We start from the raw sequence: 19,502 nt of genomic DNA, 5'->3' as shown, positions 1-19,502 counted from the left end.
ACTTCTGAATGTGTTTGGTTGTGTATTTTGTTGGGTTTGGGAGGTTTTAATAGGGTTAGTAATAGAAGAGCAGATGCTGATACTGTTCAATTCCAGTGAGCCTAAGGAAGTAATGTCTCAAGATGCTGTAGTAATAACACTCTTCACCTCATTCTTAAAAGCAATGTATTGTGCCTTTTGACTTGGTTTTGATTGGAAATTGTACTCATGAGGCTTGAATGTTCAGACCACTTCCAGAAAAATCATGTGTGTGATCTTAGAGGTTCCTTAAAACCAAAAAGCATTCATGGACTGTTTCAACAGCTAAGTTTAATTATTTTTTCCTAAATAGGCTAGTAAAGTACCTTTTTTCTCCCCCTCTTTTTTTTTTCTTTTCAACTCCGTGATGAATGTGTCTTCCACCCAAACCTGATGAAGCTCAGCTTAAACATGAAATAAATAACAGTTAATTTCTTGTTGTGAAACATAATGCTTACTGTTGCATGCCTTGTTTTTTGTAAGCTAAGGAGATCACAGAAGTAGCTTTGTTTTGTAATTGCAGATTTGGAAAGATTACATAATGCTTTCCTACCTCACATAAACGTCATGGATTTTATTTGCTTATAAGTTTGCCAACACCGGAATTTCAACCTGGGACATGATATCTAGTGTGGTAACTAATGTTAAATCATGGATTCACTTGCAAGTCATCTTCTGGATGCTCCTTGTGAAAACTGACATTCCTTTGTCTTCCTTATGACACTTTAAATTAATCTCTTTTATGAGGATTTTGTCAAGTTAACAGTTATGAGACCTTTTCACAGTTTCTACAGTTTAAAGAAATACTGGCATTATGAAATATACTTCAGTGCTACTGAAAAATTGTAATTTGTAATATCTAATAATATGCAGGAGCATTAAATTTGGAAGTTATTTCATAAATGCATAAACTTAAAGGTTTATAAGACAGTGTTTCTATAAGGAAAAAAGCTGTGTAGTTGCATTTAACAGGAGGCTTGAAATCCAAAGTTTCATGATATAACACTTGTTAGAGTGAATTTTATGTTTTTCTAAGTGTTTTTTTTTTTTCTCTTAGTGAGAAGTGTAAAGCTCGAGGATTCACTGTGATAGTGGATGGCAGAAAATCTCAGTGGAACGTGGTAAAGACAGTTGTGTTAATGCTCCAGGTAAATAAATTTTTATACATTCATAGTTGACTGATCAGTTTTATGGATGTGAACCCAATGGTTGTGTTATTGTAGAGACAGTAATTTCCTTAAAATATGGTTCTGTGATGAGTTCTGTGCAGCAGGAAGAAATTCTGAAAAGCAGATGCTACAGCTCATTCAAGTGAGAGACAAATTCTTTATATGTTGAAAACATACAGTTGTAGACCTTTGTCTAAAATGGAGTTTTAGTTAAAAAAGTACAGAAATAAGCTCCTGGCATCACCAACTATGAGCAGTAGGAAGGTGTGCAGGCCTGCAGTTTACAGATATTGCAGCTGAGCAGGTTTTGATGCAATATATGCTCTACTACCTGGTTTCCTTTGCAACAGGGTATAGTTGACTTAGTCGTGGATCATAGTTCCAATCACAAGTTGTGTTCTGCATACTTCAAAAAGTAGGAGAAGAAGAAAACGGCAATTTCCAGTAAAAGAATTCTAAAAAAATATTACTTAAACTCTTCTGAACTGTAGGGTTACAAATAGAGTCTTATTTCTGCTGAGCAGTATAGATTATTTTCTGGTCTCAGTGGTCAAAGAAAATGCAAGATACAGCATTTGTAACACATAGAATGCTTGGACTACTGCCTTTCTTACTGCACAGATGGTTCCTCTTTATCAGAGCAGTTTTTTTCTCAGACTTAGGTGAGGCCGCAGAAAGTGTGTCAAATATGAATAATTTCTTTCTTTTTCTTCATCCTGCTTGGGTCATTGTTGCATCTGGGTTTTGAAGTCTGTGTCAAGGTGTCTTTCACCTATTCTTGACTAAGATGGTTTTCCTGTCAGTAGAATTACAGTATTTGAATCCCTTGTGTTCAGATTATGATCTTGACTGGGTTTTGTTTCAGTCGCTGTGTGGTTGTGAGGTTCAGTGGGGAAGGTCAGCTCTCTGCCCACACTCTTATTTCCCTGGCTTCCTGGCAGCACTCATCCTGCCTCTGCAAAGCTTGCAGAAACGTGGGTTGCACATCTGAGTTTGAGAAGGAAACAATAAAGAAGATTATCCTATGTGAATTGATCACTTGTGTAGATCACATGAGGTTTCTGTCTGCTTCATCATATGTAGTTCTCAAAAACACTTCTGTAGTCAAGATATTGTCTACTTGTAAATAGTTTTTGCATATTCATAAAAATGGTGCAAGAATAAATTGGTGGTTCTTGTTGCTGATTTCTTCTTTTGAATTAAATTTTTATGACTGAAATTAGGCATTTAAAGAAAAATCCCATAGGTTGTGTCACCTTTATATCAGTAGTCTGGTTAACTTTTACTTGTTGCTGTAGCTGATAAGTTTAGAGTAATCAAGAGTCTTTGTTCCTTAATCTACATTCAGTGTGATATCATAAAATCAACTTAGTAAATGAAATTACTGATTTAGTCTGAGAAATGTTTTCCTGGTAGTATTTTAATGAACTGATATGTTGAAATGTCAATATTCAACCTCTTCATTTTAGTCTAAGTAATGTGTACTAAAAAAGTGTAGGATATAGTTTTGACATGTGATCAGATTACAAATATATTATTTTTTCCTAACTTTGTGGTTACTGTTTCCTTCGACACAGAAGATAACATTGGTGGAAAGCTTTGTTTTTAACATTTCTTCTTTTTAATGAAGTACCATAAATTAAATTATGTCTAGCCAATAGTTAATTTTTCTTTACTAACACAGGATAGACTAATTGTTTATCCTTAGGACTGGGAGTAAAGAGGTCATATTTTCTTTTCAGTTTTGACACAGTTTGCTATGGAATCTTGTGCACAGTTAGAAAGCAGGATGGGACAAATACGTGATGTAGATGAAGCAGACTTCAATTTCTGACCGCAATTTTTAAGTTGTTGTATTGATGATAAAATCTAAGTGGAATTCAGTTCTGTGGTAAATTGAGGTGTAATCTTGAAGCTTTTACTTATTTTTTCATTTGTGTTACAGAATGTTGTTCCAGCTGAGGTGTCACTTGTTTGTGTAGTAAAGCCAGATGAATTTTGGGATAAGAAGGTTACACATTTCTGCTTTTGGAAAGAGAAAGATAGACTTGGCTTTGAGGTATGTTGACCTTTTGTCTGCTTAAATCAAAAATATTGTTTCTGAAATACTGGTATAATTGGATGACAACTACAGTGTCTTTAAAATAGCTATATTCCAGATGCTTTGTGGATAACCTTAACAAATCACTGTGGCTTTTAAATTTTTCCATTTTTAATGAGACTTTCTTCATTTGATATTGTTATACTTAGAAATGTGTGGCTTTTAATTCTTTGCTTAGCAAGAAAATAAAACAATTTGATACGTATTGTGGGTTTTAAGTCAGAAACTGTTGCACAGAATTTAGTGTGAATTTTTTCATGACTTCTCTTATAGGCTGTCGAGGTACATGGTGTGTATGGTGTCACTCTATCAGCTGTGACCAGTCTGACAAATATCTTGTTGGTATCGCATGCATCTTCTCTCATTTTGTGAGTTCTTTGACATCAGGAACAGGTTATAGATACCTTGCCAAATACAAGCTGGCACTGAGTTGTGGGGCAGAGCGTGTACAAGAGACTACACGTTAATGTTAGCAGTTCCCTTGTTATCTCTCTGGGAGGTTAATGGTCAATTTTCCCTGTTTTTTTAGAAAATATTTGTGTCATCAAACTTTCCACTCGTTTTTTAAGTTAATCTTGTTTGAACTGTAACAGGCATGTAGCATGCAGCCCAGTCACGGTGTCTTTAATTAAAAACATGAGCGTGGTGATGCCTACTTTTCTAAACTAGCATTTATTGTTTGGAGCCACATCCAAGATAAGAATTTAAAAAGCCTCTGAACTAACCATCTGTACTCAAAAATATTATTTAAGAGTCAGTGGTTAGAAAGTGACTTAAGTTTGCAGTATTCAGCTTCACACAGATCTTTCACAGCATAAGGTAAATGTCAGAATCCAGAGAGCAGCAGTAATAAGGGCAGAGCCCCTCTTTAGAAGTCTCTGCTGTGTGATTTAGGCTCTCTTTTCCCAGCTACACTCCTGTAAATAAAGTTCTTGGGTCAGTTCAGGAAGTCTTTGAAGTGTGATATAAAAGTATGTGATAGAGCTGTTGTTAGTGTGTATATGATGGTGTTGCTAGTTTGGTAGTTAGTCCTTCTGGAAGACTCTTCCTGGGTTTTTCTTTAACATGACTCAGCTAGAATGCATTTTTAGACAAATAAACAGAAAGCCTACAGAAAATATATCTACAAAGCAGGGATAATTTTACATGACTAATAAAAGGAATTTTTGTTTCACTTTAAGGTTTGACTAACTGTCATTAAATGATAATCCTTTGATTTAGTAATCCTAGTAATTTTACAAAGTATATTCTGTGCTAGTAATCATGTTGGCATTTTTGGCTAGACTGCGGGATTTGTGTAATTAAACCTTTTGGTTTCTGTTACTTGGTTGCAGTCAGGAAAACTGTTTCAGTAAAAATGACCCACCTTCTCTGGGCTCCAAATATTTGTGTCAGAGACAGGAGTATGTATTTCCTCTATGCCAAATGAGTGCAGAGCACTCATAAGGCTATGGAAGGCTCCAACTCATGCACAGATCTACAGCTGCATAATTTGGCATTACTGGCAGTAAAAACAAACACCCAACTCATGTTTTGGATCACAGGTTAGATTTGTGTGACTATTAGCAAAAATCAGGATTGGTTTTGCACCAGGGAAATAATTATGAACAAAAAATTTAAATTAAAATATGAAATCTTTTTATTCACTTGGATGTAATCTCATTTTAATTGAAGCAAATGCTGTGTAACTGTGATTTCTAATGGAGCCTCACATCTACCTCTGATTTCCTCCTACCTGATCTGTTCTTAATACCTTGCTTAATATTACCATATGAAGGCATTAATCGCAGTGTCTTCCTTTCTGTTCAAAGGCAGAGATCTCTGCTTCAGAGTGAGATGTGGTGCTGATGAGTTGCAAAGCACTGAAAGTAAATGTGGGAACTGAGATCAAACAGTACTGGGTGGATAAGTACAAAGAGGTGGGCTGATCCAGCTGAGTAAAAGTTCATATCTTTATTTCTGGTTGGAATTAGTGTTGGTTTTGGACCTGCCTCAGGACAATTCCCATTTGTCCTCCAGCAGAACTTTCTTCTGTAACTTCATTCCTCCCTTATTAGCAACCAGTTCATGCGTTAATTGAAGCAGTTTTATCTGGTCATGTGCCATGCTTCATAAGAGCAGAGTTGTCCTAATTGTTATAAAGCTGTCTCTCAGCTGAAATGTTGCATATATGACACTGTAGCACTTGATACTGTTAATGTTTTAAAAGATTGAAGAACAGGATTTGAGTATAAAAACTGCTGTGTTTTAGAGTTGGGAGGTGGTGCTTTTGCCTTTTTATTAATATACTCTACACAGTGGTGTGAAACAATTCACTCTTTTAGTAGATGCAGTGTGTTGTATTTCAGCATGAGCTTTTGTTATGGGAATGAGCATAACTGGAAGAAAAAATTTACCATAGAAATGGAAGAAATGTACAAATTCGTGCACAATTTAAAATTGCCTATATGTTGGTGGGGTTATTTCGCACATGCCATTCATTTAAGGAACTTGGAGGAAAAATAAGCTCTGAGACTGATTTAGATATTAGATTAGTTCTTTGAAAATCAGTTTTTCAGGAGCAGGAAAGAAGATATGCTTGCTGTCTTATCCTTGGGGAAGTCAGGGAGCGAAATTTTCAACGTTCACTTGGGATTTGGAGAGAAGAAATCAAGTGCATTAAAAAAAAAAAAGGAATAAGAGGACAAATTGGGTGGTAAACTACCATGAATTAGTTGAAAAAATTAGACTATATTGCATAAGGATGTTTATAATCCTGAAGTGCAAAGTCTGAGTAGTTCTAAATACTTCACAGTTCTACTGTAGCAGCTGATAGCTCTAACTCTATAGTAAAGAGTGTCAGAAATTTCTTGAGATAATTTATCTACAGCGTCTGCTCTGGAAGATCTCGAGTCTCTAATTTACCTTTTAAGAATGATGCTAATGAGCAGAGTATTGCTCCAAAGAATAAAAAATGAATAACACTTTGTAGGAAGGACTTAATTTTTGTCCATTTCAGTTCAGTGGCACCAGAATTTGTAGCTTCCATGGACTTTCCTAAATAGGCATAAAGGAGTTCCAGTCAAAATTGTTTATTTAACTGCATCTCTCTTCATCCGTATGCATTTCTGTTGCTATTTTAATATGGGAGTCAATGGGTTCTTGGGCAAATCAGGGAATTGTCTATGAGGACCTGGGGCATGTAAGCTTGCATTTGTGTCACGTCCTGAATTCTGTCCCAAAAAGTGTTTTGAAAAATAGAAGAATCTTTGCCTCTTTTCTCTTCTCTGGCATGTAAAAATGACAGTGTGTTAATTATTGTGAGCCCTGGAGGGTAAGGTGAGCAAGTGGGTAAAACCACAAGTGAAGGAGGCAGTTCCTGGGAGTGGAGTTCATCTTGTGTTTATCTAGGTTCTGCCAACTGCTCTTGAGTTTCTGATATGACAGATTTTTATAGCACTGGCCATATAAATATTTAACTTGTGTTTCTTGGTGTAATGTTAAAGAAAATGATCTTTGTTTAGATTAGTGTTCCATTTTATACAAATAGTACTCTATGCTACTCAGTGTTTAATCAAATAGTATTTCAAAAAATTGATCGAAGTAGTATTTTGCATCAAAAAATAGGATTATTCTCCTCTGGAAGAGGTAACCTTTGCTTTACAGTTCTGTGGCAATGAAGATCATATTTAGATTGCACTTGTTTCAATTTTGTATTCTCAAGGGGCATGTGTATTGCTCTCTGTTGGAAAGTATCTACTCCTTTTCAGATTCAGTAGTGTGGCTGCTTTGATATTACACACTTCAGAAAAGAGCTCCTTGCTGCTGAAATTTTACAGTAGCTGGCTCTCAAGTAGCTCCTGGGTTGACTCTGTGACATTTGTATTAAAGAGCTTTTTCATTTCTTCCCTTTAGAGAGAAATAAGTTCAGATGGATTATTTAGCATTTTGGGGGCACTTTCACATGTCCTGTTGAATATCTAGAATTCCTCTCTCATCTTGACTTCCGCCTCTATCTTCTTGTAGATGATCAATGAAAATTGCAGAAAATCGCAAATGACATAGTAAGGTCAGCTTACTGCAGTCTTTAAAGCTTTTTTATTACAACAGATACGTGTTGCATGGGTCAAAATCATGTATTTTTACTCCTGAGAAATAGAATTTTGCACTTAAGGCACATGACCTTGCGGTCTACTTTTTTTTTTTTTTTCCTAGCTTTGTCTTTCTTCTTTTGCTTGACAGCTTTTAAAAAGGTTGTTTCGATTTTTTTAAAAAACACAGCACTTCTACTTTTCCCAAAGCACTGTTCTGAGTTATTTCTTTAAAGGCTTGCACAAGGGTTTAGCAGATCAGCATTGTACACAGCAAGTTTACTGACTAGAGTAGCGCAAGGATGAGAGCTGCTGCCGCTCTTCCAGGTTTGGAAAAGAATTGCATGCAGATGATGGTTCCATGACTCTGGTCAGCAGCAAACAGGACACGTTTGAACCCTCCTACCACTGTCAGCTTATTAGCTGTCCCTGTTGGCAGAAGTGGGTGGATCAAGTGGGAAGGGAAGCAAAGATTAAAGGATTCAATAATTTATACTTTTTTTTTTCCCTGTTTTACCATCTGTCCAGATCTATTTGCTTCTCCCTTGGGAAATTTAGGCTCTTCATTTTAACATCCAGCTATAATCTGCTGTCCAAAGGCTTTTACTTTGGATTATGAGAGCTGCTTTTATTTTCTCTCCTTTTCTGGAATTAACATGGTTTGACTTGGGGAAAAAAAAAGAAAAACAAAAAATCATTTCATTTGCAAGCAGACAGGGTTATTTCTGGTTTTACAGCTGCAAATTGCCTTCTCTTTACCTGTGGTAATACATTGAAGGGTGAAATTCAAAGGTGAGGGTGAAACACTAATTCATAAAGGACAACTTTTTCTAAGATATGGTACTTTGACTTCTATTTTCACAAAAGGTCAAAGATAATTACTTTGGATTGTGAAACATTTTGGGAACCTGACAGCAGAAGTTTGCTGAGCTTGGAGTAGAATTAATATCTGTAAAAGATGTCTTCTCATTGTGCACATCGCATTTTTCAACATTTTTTTCTTCTTTGGCTCTTGGTCTGTGTACTTATGGACTATTAATCTGTAACAGCTGATTGAAGCATTATTTCCGAAGCTTCAGAGAGGCAAATTGCGCTTTTGACACCTGGAAAATATCAAAGCTAATTTACTAATTTAAAGCATAAAGAACATTTATTAGGTTAGCACTGCCACTAGTTCAGTTTTAGAGCAAGAGTTAAATTCTGTTCAGGAATTTTCATTTCTGCCACAACATAGTGAAAAATTCAAATATTTGTTTATACTGTGAAAAGTTCAGACGGGATTTTAGCAGCTAGCCCAATGAACAGTCAAACAGTTTAAGAAAGGAGTGTTTTGTAAATAAGAAATCTAGAGAATTAATGGGTTTGGAGTAATGCTTTAAGTTACAAGGTTTATTAATGAGGTGGAAGTTCTTATTTTTCAAAGGTTTTCTAATAAGATGTAGAAAATTTCAGTTTTGACCAAATCTCTTTTGTGGGTGTTTATTTTTTGTCAGAAGATTATTTTTTCACATGGCTAAAATATTTTTGGTGCGGGCTTTGCTCTTTCAGAATTTATTTATTTAAAAATAAACATCTCCTTAGCAGAAGTTTGTGAGGGCTGTCCCTTGCCACTCTCCTTCCTGAAGGATCTCAGTTAAAAAAAAAATAAGTGGTCTCAATGTAGTCCATCTATTTTGTCAGGCTATTTGGGTCTTTTCAGAACTGGTATGTCTGAATGAGAACTAGCTGCCCTGTTTGCTTTAGTTCCCATCCCATACCAAAATTAGTTTTCTTCTTCTGTAATGAACTCATAGAGATGAATGTTAAAAATTACCTAAACTATAAAGTGTGGCAAAAGAAAAGGGACAAAGGCGCTTTTTTTTTTTTTTCTTCCTAGAACACAGAATCCTCTGGGGTTTGGGCTGGTGCTAGCCAATTCCATTTACAGCAGCCATGTAGCATTAAGAGTGCAGGACAATAGTGTGTATTTGGATGTTGCTGAAAGGTTTTCCTCTGCAATAATAGACCATTTGTTTGGAGCTACTCTGAATCCTTTAGTTTCAGTATCTGCAGGGAAATGGAGCTGGAATAGAAGCCTCTCTCTAGTTAGCTCTTTCCATCTTGTGCCCTACAAGAATATGTGAATGAGTTATGGAAATTTTCTTTTCTTTTTTTCTTTTGTTTCTGGCTATATATTGCCAATATGCTTGCTTCCATAGAGAGGTTGTTCTTGTTTTTTTTTTTCCCACAGGAGTTATTCCAGGCTTAGCATATCATTCACCAAAGCAAGCTGTGATGCCAACTTTTGTTTTAGGCTTATATGAATAAGGCTCATTCAGGAGGCTTTAAAATGCAGAAATAAAAGCAAGAATTTAGTTTTCCACCTAGCAGTGGACCTGTGTTTTCCTGTATGCCCTGATGTAGCTGATGAACTAGAATTGTCTCCTGTGTGAATGACTGGCTTTTAAGCATACTAAGGTTTGAATTTTTGACTAGTCATGGAAAGAGTATGGTTGATCCAAGTTTTCCTGAGTATAAATGCCCAGTAAATGCAGACGCTTAACTTTTGTGGCACAAACTCACCTCTGGGACTGAAGGTATTGCCAGAGAGTGTTAAAAATACTGAGTGCTTTGCAGTACGAAAGCCTGCTACTATATTCACATAGATCATGTAATATAGGACTTAGTTCACAAAGCATCAGTTCCCAGCAGGAAAAGAGATATCCAGGGAACACATTTGTTTTTCCCACTGTAAATAGACAAGGTGGTAGAGATGGTGCTCTTACAGGATTATGCATGAGGTATGCACTGCATGTCAGAATTACCTGTCTGGTTCAGACCCACATTAATTGCAAGCAGCCATATTTCATTTAAACATTTAGCAGTAAAATCTGAATCACAGAAAGATCTGCTCAGTATCTTTAGGCACACTTCTCAGATACTTCAGGAAAGTATGAGCATTACCTACAAGTGACATATTTTATTGTTGCAGGTTATTTTAGTATCTGCTAACAAGCTGACACGGTATATAGAGCCATGCCAACTAACAGAAGATTTTGGAGGAACTCTCGCCTATGATCACATGGATTGGTTGAATAAGAGGCTGGTTAGTTATCTGTGTTTTGGGGTCTGGGGGTTTTTTTAAGTCTCTTTCTTGAGGCCTGAGTTTAAGCAACTGTTCGTGTGCATAGCTCTCCACAATGTTCTTAATCTTTTCTTCGTTGATACTTGCTTTTCAGTTATTTACGTAGAATTTTTAAAACAATATGTAGTCTTCATTGACACAGCATGTTCATTTCCTGTGTAATCTGTTCTTAAGATGTGTGTCTCCACCTAGGATCCCCAAGTGTGTTGCAACTGCACCTGCTTTCCCCTGAAATTTTAAGTAGTCCTAGATAAATTAAGAAAAGTTCATTGGCAAGCTATTGATTAATAATTTAATAATAACAAAAAAGACCTGAGAGTTACTGTGCATGTCACATAAGGCACCCAATCGTGCTCAGTTCTCTTAAAAAGCAAAACCAATCCTCAGAAGTCAGGTACAGAGGAGTTTTCTGAACACTACAGTGTCTTGACTGTACAAGTGTTACCTGAGATCAGAAGACCCTGAGTTCTGCGAAACTGATGAGGATATTTTAGTCTGTATATTCTTTCTATATAATATAATACATTTTTATTTTATTTTAGTAATTCATTACAATCTAGTTCATTTTAATAATGATTAAAAGCTGGAATCTTTAAAAAATTATTTTAATCCTTCCAAGTAAGCTCTCTGGTAGTTATATAACATCCTTGATTCTCTAGCATTATTATCAGCTTAAATGAAGATATAGAATAAATACGTCCATGAGATCTTAGAAGTTTTGCCGGTATCTCAGTTATAGTCAGTGGAATATTTACTGTCTCCCTAAGGAATCTTAGGGCTCTTAAGTGTTCCCTGAACAAAACTTTGTTTTCCATTGTTTCCTCCTTGCCATCTGAATGCTGGGAAATAATTACACTGTAGAGGCTAAAGTATACTGATGGAACTACTGGATAAATTTGCACTGATGCCTTCAATACAGCTACCTAAAATTTTTCTTTCTTCAATTAAACCCTTCTTCTTATTAAGGTATTTGAAAAGTTCACAAAAGAATCAACATCTTTATTGGATGAGCTTGCTCTAATTAACAATGGAAGTGATAAAGGAAACCAACAAGAGAGAGAGAGGTGCGTGATTCATTTTTTGAAGTCAGTGCTTTTGGATTATAAAATTTCATTTGAATTCCAGAAAGATACTTAAAAAATAATACACCTTAAATACCCTGAAATGTGTAAAGAAATTCTAAACCTTTATAATATAAACTACTAAATGTGTGTGTGTGTGTGTAGATGGATGTTCAGTCAACTGATCATATGCACTTCCACTTATGGTTTGATTCAATGAGTTGAAAAAGTGAGGACTTTACTAAGTGAGAAAAAAAACTTAGTCTTGTAAGACCATTAGGTTCTAGCCTTAGTTGAAGTTTTTAGTGCTACTGTAATTCAAATTTTAATAATGTGTTTGTTATTTTTTTTCAAAGATCAATAGATTTGAACTTCCTCCCATCAGTTGATCCTGAGACGGTATTGCAGACAGGTATAGTAAGTCAGAAAATCAGACTGTTGATCAGTAAAGTGGCATAATTCATTTTAGGCCCCAAGGGAAAGCACAGAGGGCACAGTTGTCATCTTAGACATCTTCACAATGTAACAATCTTACTGACTACTGTAATCTTTGGGTTAAAAAAAGTGATGCTAAGAAATGGAAGAATTCCAGACATGTCTTTTTAAATACATATTTTTCTAATCCCACTAACATCTTTACAATATTACCATAACTATTATATTTAATTTTGGGAATGCTTTGTTTTTAGCTGATGTGAATATGTTTGCCTTATAGAATGAATTCATCTCAGTAGCCAGCAAATGGTTACAATACAGAAAGCATTTTCCTGTACAATTCTGGCAATTTGCATCAGTCTAGTTCTGATCATCTGTCAGAAAAGTGAAGCATACTTTGCTTCTTAGACTCTCCATTCAGCATTAAATGATTTGGGATTCTTTGACATGTTTGGTTTAGGGTGAATTTCCTATTGACAATAAAGTATAATAGTCTATTAATTTGGACTGGATTTTTTTTTTAATTAGTGTCTTTGTGGAGTAAGAAGTAATGCATAGAGTTAAGTGGTCATCAGTTTCTGAGTGCTTAGAATTTTTACCTTATAGCCTCCTATAAACTAATGTGTGGATCACATGTAATACTTGTCACACAGTTTATGTGCCCTGTGTATAAAACTTTAGCTCATCTAGATGTGGGATAATACTGGTTTGAGTTAAAATGTAAACCAATAATTTCTTACTCTGGTCTTTGAAGTTTTTAAAACATGAAGTGCCTGTAGATAGTATCACTAGATTTTAGCCTATTTGTGTATCCTTGTCTAATAGTAAGATTTTTGAACAAAACAGCACTTGAGATTTCTGTAAGCAGATGGCTCCTTAGCCCATTAGTTTATATGCGTTCTGGTTTTTTAATTCTAGTAATGAATTTTTTTTTTTTTTGGTGCTATAAAGTTTCATGACTTCCATGGGACTGGATGATCCTTATATCTCCTTTCCAATGCAGCATATTTTGTGATGAAATCATGGGAGTTTTAAGGGGCAACCTTTCCCTGTTAGAGTCACTGTATTGAAAGGCTGAGAAAAAGAAAAATTAAACTCTCCCCTATTAAATTTTTATCTCTTAAGGATAGATGTGAACAGCAGGTTTAGATAAAAGGTTTCTCTGTCTTCCATAACTACAGGTACTGGTTTTTTCACAAGCTCTAAATCCATATATCTTGTTAATAGAATTTGATAACAACTTTGTTCGAAAAGGTCTTTCTAACTGGAAAAATGGTGATCCTGTGCTGCTGAAACAATACAGTAAAATTTCAAAATTACCCCAGTAGGACAAAATTGTAAAAATCTAAGTCTGTCTGCTCTGCAGCTATCTGTGCCTATCTGTGGAGTGTTATAAAAGATGAAATCCAAGATGTTTGTGCTATAGTACAGCAAAATGCATTTGAATTCTTAAGACATTTTCATTTTAGAGTAATACATGCTGAGTAAGTTAAAGTTGTTTGCTGTAATTTTCAAAGCCCTTGGCAATTGGAATGTCTCAATATTAGCAGTTGAACCTAGTCTTTTGTTTCTGCATTTTCCTTGAGGTAGTACTATTATTCAAGCAGTAGGTTTTTTCTTTTAGTGAACTGTCATGTTACCATTTTAAGACCTGCAGAACTAGTGAACTCCAACAGACATGTTTTCACTTTGACACCAACATCTCTTTAGTGACCAAACACTGTTTTATTTTAACTGTTTCACTAAGCTTTTGAGAAACAAATCAATGATCTGGGTTTACATGTAGTGTGGTGTTTTCATAATGAGAACTTTAACACAACAATAACATTCTTCAAACAGTTTAAGCAAAAGATTAAATAGTCAAAACGTGCTGTTTTTGTGTATATGAAAGTCACTGCACTCTAGAGTCTGTACCCTGATATGATGCTTAAAGCACAAAGAAAAGGGCAAGACAGATGAGAACTGAGAATACTGAAATAATAGTTATTACTCAGCTTCACACTCTCAGTGGAAGAGTTGTACTTGCTATAAAAATCCTGAAAGACTACAGAGAAATTATACAGACAGACTTTTAGTGCTTCCAAAGAACTATTCAATATAAAAATGTGAAGTGTTTGAGAGAAATACTTTGGATGCTACTCACCATTTTGAAGTAAATCAGAATACTTCAGAGTTGTTTCAGACTCAGGGTTGTGCTTTTCGATTTTCCTTGCATTAATCAATGCTATTGTCAGTTTGAATGTTAGTCCCAGTATCTTTTATATATGTGAAATACACATTTCTTCTGTTTTATGACTGATCCAGCCCCACAAACTGTGACCAAAGCTCTGCATGAAATTGCATCATTAAATGTGCCCAATGTATGAAAGATCATTAGCTGCAGAAAACGCACTGTTAATGGTTTAAAAGCAGGCAATCTTACTACTGATTTCTGTGGGTTTATTCTTCGAATCTAGATTAACCACACCATTCTGTGTATTCTTAAAGGCCACGAGTTACTCTCTGAGTTACAGCAGCGTCGGTTCAATGGCTCCGACGGAGGGGTCTCCTGGTCTCCCATGGATGACGAGCTGCTGGCTCAGCCGCAGGTCATGAAGCTGTTAGACTCCCTGCGAGAGCAGTACACCCGCTACCAGGAGGTTTGTAGGCAGCGAAGCAAACGCACACAGCTCGAGGAGATTCAGCAGAAGGTAATGCAGGTAAGCTTGGAGCCGTTCTTGAATGCGGAGAGGTGGAGTTTTGAGCTCAAGTCTCAGCCTGCGATTTCCGCAAAAATCAGGGGGGAGACCTTAATGCCTCCCGTCACTTCACAGGTGTCTGGTGAAGTGTGCTAGTTTCACTCAGTGCTTTACGCTGTGGCTGCCACAGTGACTTTCCGAAGGCTATTCTGATCTGTGGAGGTTGTTAGAAATGTGCTCTCTTGCCTTGGGGCTGCCCTTTTGCTGCTCACTGTGGCGGTGCGTGGCTGCATTTTTGGAGGTGCAAATGCCTGCCCTATTGGCAAAGGGAGAAGAATTTTGAGCATCAGCTTTGCTTGAGAGTTTAAAACCTTCCCCTGCCCATGTCATTTGAAGTTCCTGTTACTGAAGATAAGCCGTTATTTATTCCTTTATTTGTCTAATGATTGGTGGTTTAACCTAAGCTGAAGTGCTTAAGCTGTCTGTATTTCAGGAATACCCTGACAAGAATGAATCTAAAGTTCCTAATCAATTGCATGTTAAAGGTCACAATGAACTGGTTTGGTCCTTTGGAAACAGCTATGTAATTAGCACTTCCAGTATTTTCTCAGCAGAGTCTCAGCAGAGAAAAATCAAGGAAATGGAATTAATTTATTCTTCTTGTGTTTGTCACTTGTAGTTAGATATGTATATTTTTAAGGTTCTGTATAGGTTTGAATATGCAGAAAATGGAATAGATAATTGCTTTTAACCTTTCAACATTGGCATTTCTAATGCGTGAGGAGTGCAAATCGAGTACTTGCACTTTACAGCATTGTAGATATGGGTAAAAATAAAAACTAATCAATTTTGTGATGTCTAGTAGTGAAAATAGAAATCTACCAAGGAGATCATTTTAATTTCTATAGTAATATGATTACTGTAAAAAAATCTAAGAAGCAGATGTCATTTGTTGATATATTGAGCTGGAAGCATTAAAAATATGGGAGATTAAGATAATCCTATATAGAGCATATCAACACAGCTGTGGGTATAATCAGGTGAGGTTCTTTTTCCTGTGTTTAAGTTGTAGTGGTTGAACAAGATATGATTTTTATTGTACTTTGGCAAACTGACATTGTTAATGCATTTAAATAGAATTGTTTACCATTACTCAGCCTCATTTTGCAATATTTGTAGTAGAAATAGTTACTTGTTTGCTCTTTGTACACTACAGATATTACCTGGCAAGTGAACTGAGTTTCAGTACACAGGAAGAATGTGTTTTTGCTTTTTTGCCAAACTAATCAGGTTTTTTAAAGTCCATTTAAAAGCTTTCTAAATGGCATACAAATATTTGAGAAAAAATTACTAAATCTAGGAAATTATCTAGTTTCCTTTGGGTTTACAGCAAAAAATTAGGCTAATAGAGTTAAAGGCTAAAAGTAAGAAACTAATGACGTAAAGCCAATAGAGGCAATATGCTATGGAATTTATTTTGGCAAAATAAACAGAAGCTGCCATATAACAGTACTTGCAGCACTTCAGAATGGGTATTTTTCCCTTGTGTTGCTGTTAGTTTTTTCTTTTGTGTTTTGATCTTCTGCAGGTTTCTTTACAGTTGCATTCTGTTTCATTATTTATGTACCTTCTTGTATTGCTAACCACTCCAGCCTTGCTTTTGTGTTCCTGTTTCAGTTTCACTGTTTGCTGCCTCTCCTTACTGTGACGTGCTTAGCTCTTAGTCCTATCTTAAAGCCTTCTTATCCAAAACCAACTCTCTCCCTTATGCCTTCAATATCCTACCCTCTCTTTTGAATTACCCCTCTTGCTTCTGTTCCACGTTTTTGTTTCCCTCTCCTTTGCTTTTCATTTTGTAATGTAAAGGCTGCAATGATTGTCAGACGTATTATAATAAGCAGTTTTTCTAAATGCTGCTTATTACCCTAACTCTGTAGGTTAGGATAAACTCTGGTTTCGTCCCTCCTTAGGCAGAGGTATTAATTACTATTTTTCTAATCTTAATTCACAAAAAATAAATGTGAGGTCTTGCAGTAGTCTCGTCATTAATGATTTTAAAGTTTATTTTCTCAAAACGACATCACATTTTTCTGCGTGTCCCCTAGTAACTCTCCCCTCCTCCATTTAAGCATCTGCCCCAAGAACAGCCATGTGCTGGCCTAAGCAGTCGCAGAGTCAATGCAGTTGTTGCTGGAAACTTGTAGTGGGGAGGTGGTCTTGGGTCTTGGCCAGAGAGGGCAACTGCTGAGCAATAGCCTTGGCCACTGATTCTGACTTGCATGAGAGCTGTCATTTCCACGTGTAAGTTCTGCCGGCCACTCTGACCTCAGAGAGGGACATCTGGCTCCCTTCACTTCTAGGTCAGCTCCATATTTAACCCATAACAGCTGTGCAGAGGTGCTGAGCACAACAGGAAGTTTCTCTTTAAACAGAACCTGCAACTGTAGAGTCTTAATTTGTCCTAGAAACGATAAAAGCAAGGAGGACTCAGAATGCTTTTGGAGCAATGAATATGTGCTCTGAAACAGTGTTTTGGCATGGGGCAAAAAAGGGCAGCGGGAAGGCAGATACACAATGGCTCAAAGATGGAGTGAATTGAGTTGCCTTCTGTAGCCATGATTGTTCATGTTTACTGTTGCAGTGCAGTCTAGCAGCTCTAGGAAAATGGTCCAATTAGTCCCTGTTTCATTTGTCTTCATGGTTATGGGGTTACATTGTGTATTGTATTATGTTTCCTGAGAATCTGTGAGAAGCTGTTCTGTGATCAGTGTTTAAACAAGACTCACATTGAAGGCAGGAAGCTGGCTTCCTATGCCTTTTTATTAAGGTTCAGAATCTGGAGGTATTCCTGCATTTCCTTACTTCAGGAGTCCAGTAGTAAGTGACTTCTGCACTTGGTTTCATTGCAGCTATCTCTGTTTCCCAGATATTTAAAAATTTATCAGGAATTTTTTCCATAGATATCACCTGATAATTCAAATTTGTGCAAGGAAACCAAAATTTGAGACTTTCTCCTTTGCTTTGAGTAATATTTGCATCAAAAAATATTTCAACATAATAATAAAAGAACTCCAATACCATGGTCCAAACCTGTGTTGCTGTGACTCTGCAAAGACAAATTCCATGAGATGCGGCCACAAGCTCTCAGTAACAGATTCCTGTTATTTGAATAGAGCAAGTTGGTGTGTAAGTTTAATTTTGAAACAAGTGTGTATCCTGTACTTGAGTGTTAGTTTAGAAAAGGAGAAAGCTCTCAGGTGTGAGGTTGATGTAATCATTTGGGCAAAAAAAATTCTGGGTTGAACACAAGAGGTCCATTAGCATTGTGTTTCGAGCTCTTTTGTTGACAAGAGATACGAAATGACAATTGTCTATATGAAAAATCTTATTGCAGCTGTCCTGTTTTTATGGAGCTGACAGGCTAAGGTTAATGAAAAATATTTTCTGCTTAAAACTTTGAAGGATGTGAATGGATTCCACAAGATTTTTAGAGCTGAAAAATACTTGTTTTTTCATAAACATATGTCTATTTTTACTTCTGCTTGTGTTACAAAATTCTATTTATAGCAGTTTCTGTATAATTGATTTGCTACTTTGTTTTTATCATCTTTATTGTGCTGACAGGTAGTCAATTGGCTTGAAGGACCTGGATCAGAACAGCTAAGAACCCAGTGGGGAATAGGAGATTCCATTAGAGCTTCGCAAGCTTTGCAACAGAAACATGAAGAGATTGAGAGTCAACACAGTGTGAGATTTCCCATACCCTTTTCGAGTATCAAAATAATTCTAAATACATGTAATTATGAGCAATGTATTTTGGTTATGAGTATCTAGGAATTTTGCATAGTGCATGATGTTGTGAGTTACAGAGGAAGTTACCTGAGCATTTACAGAACTACTATGGTCATTATTATTGCATATTATTTTTTTTTCCATTGTGGAAAATAACAGATTTCTTCCTGTGATTTTTCTTTGTTTTAGTATGTTACAGCAGTTCTTAAATTTGCATGTAGAGTAGAAGGAATAAATTTGCTTTTTTCTCTCTGCCAAAATGTCTGAGAAGTCCTGCACTTCTCAGGTGAATAACTTAATGTCTTGTCTCTATTAGGCTCCACTTAGCAGTAGCTGAAACTGGCTTTCATTGATCAAGACTTTAGATGCACTTTATTTTCATAATGAAATCACTAGGATGCTATTTTGTAACTACAATAACTTGATGCCTTTGCTGCTAATTTTGAGTACTTCCTAAGCTTCAGCAGAATTTTGTCTTTCCATCAGATGATTAACTATAATTAGGTTATGAATATTCAGTGTTCCCAAAGGGAGTTTTGCTCACGGTGCTGTTCACCTTTTCTGACTTTCCTCGATTTAGACACTGATAATTCTGTCCACTTTTCCTAAGTTCTGTTTGCAGTCATGGCAGCAAAAATAGTCACTGGATTATAGTTTTGCAGATGTAATTTAAGGGAGGGAAAAAACCCCAAACCTTTAGTCTGACAAACACAGCACCCGAGACAACACTTGTTCTACTGAGTCCACCTTCAGTGAGTATGGTTTCCTTGCTGGATGCAGCAGTGTACGTGTCCGTGTTTGGTTAAGTGAATCCCATCTCCTCTGTCTTGTCATTGCTTCAAACTCTTCAAGCAGTGTGGAAACCCGTGCCTTCTGAAGGGTAAAACATCATGCAAATGAAGACCTAATTGGAAAGGGAAAAAAACGAAAAAACCCACAAACACCCTAGACTACCTAATTCATTGACAAAAATAGATTTGAGTTTCTTTAAGTTACATTGGTATTTCAAACTGAAAAAGGAAAACAAGACTGAACGTACTTTGTTCTCACTTGG

The 19,502-nt window shown here is 36.2% G+C and overlaps 1 protein-coding gene across 14 annotated transcripts in view; it reads left to right on the top strand.

Annotated features, from left to right (window-relative positions):
* SESTD1 (SEC14 and spectrin domain containing 1) overlaps positions 1-19,502 on the top strand; it is a 50,328-nt gene that overhangs the window by 17,233 nt on the left and 13,593 nt on the right. For all 14 annotated transcript variants that reach the window (XM_040069251.2, XM_040069244.2, XM_040069246.2 and 11 more), the window contains 7 exons: positions 1,076-1,166; positions 3,133-3,246; positions 10,330-10,443; positions 11,449-11,546; positions 11,900-11,955; positions 14,466-14,677; positions 18,281-18,403. In XM_040069251.2, coding sequence (XP_039925185.1) covers positions 1,076-1,166; positions 3,133-3,246; positions 10,330-10,443; positions 11,449-11,546; positions 11,900-11,955; positions 14,466-14,677; positions 18,281-18,403 — 808 coding nt within the window. The remainder of the gene's footprint in view (positions 1-1,075; positions 1,167-3,132; positions 3,247-10,329; positions 10,444-11,448; positions 11,547-11,899; positions 11,956-14,465; positions 14,678-18,280; positions 18,404-19,502) is intronic.

The sequence above is a fragment of the Hirundo rustica genome, chromosome 7 (genome assembly GCF_015227805.2).
Source record: "Hirundo rustica isolate bHirRus1 chromosome 7, bHirRus1.pri.v3, whole genome shotgun sequence".
Lineage (NCBI taxonomy): Eukaryota > Metazoa > Chordata > Aves > Passeriformes > Hirundinidae > Hirundo > Hirundo rustica.
This window is presented reverse-complemented; position numbering and strand designations above follow the sequence as displayed.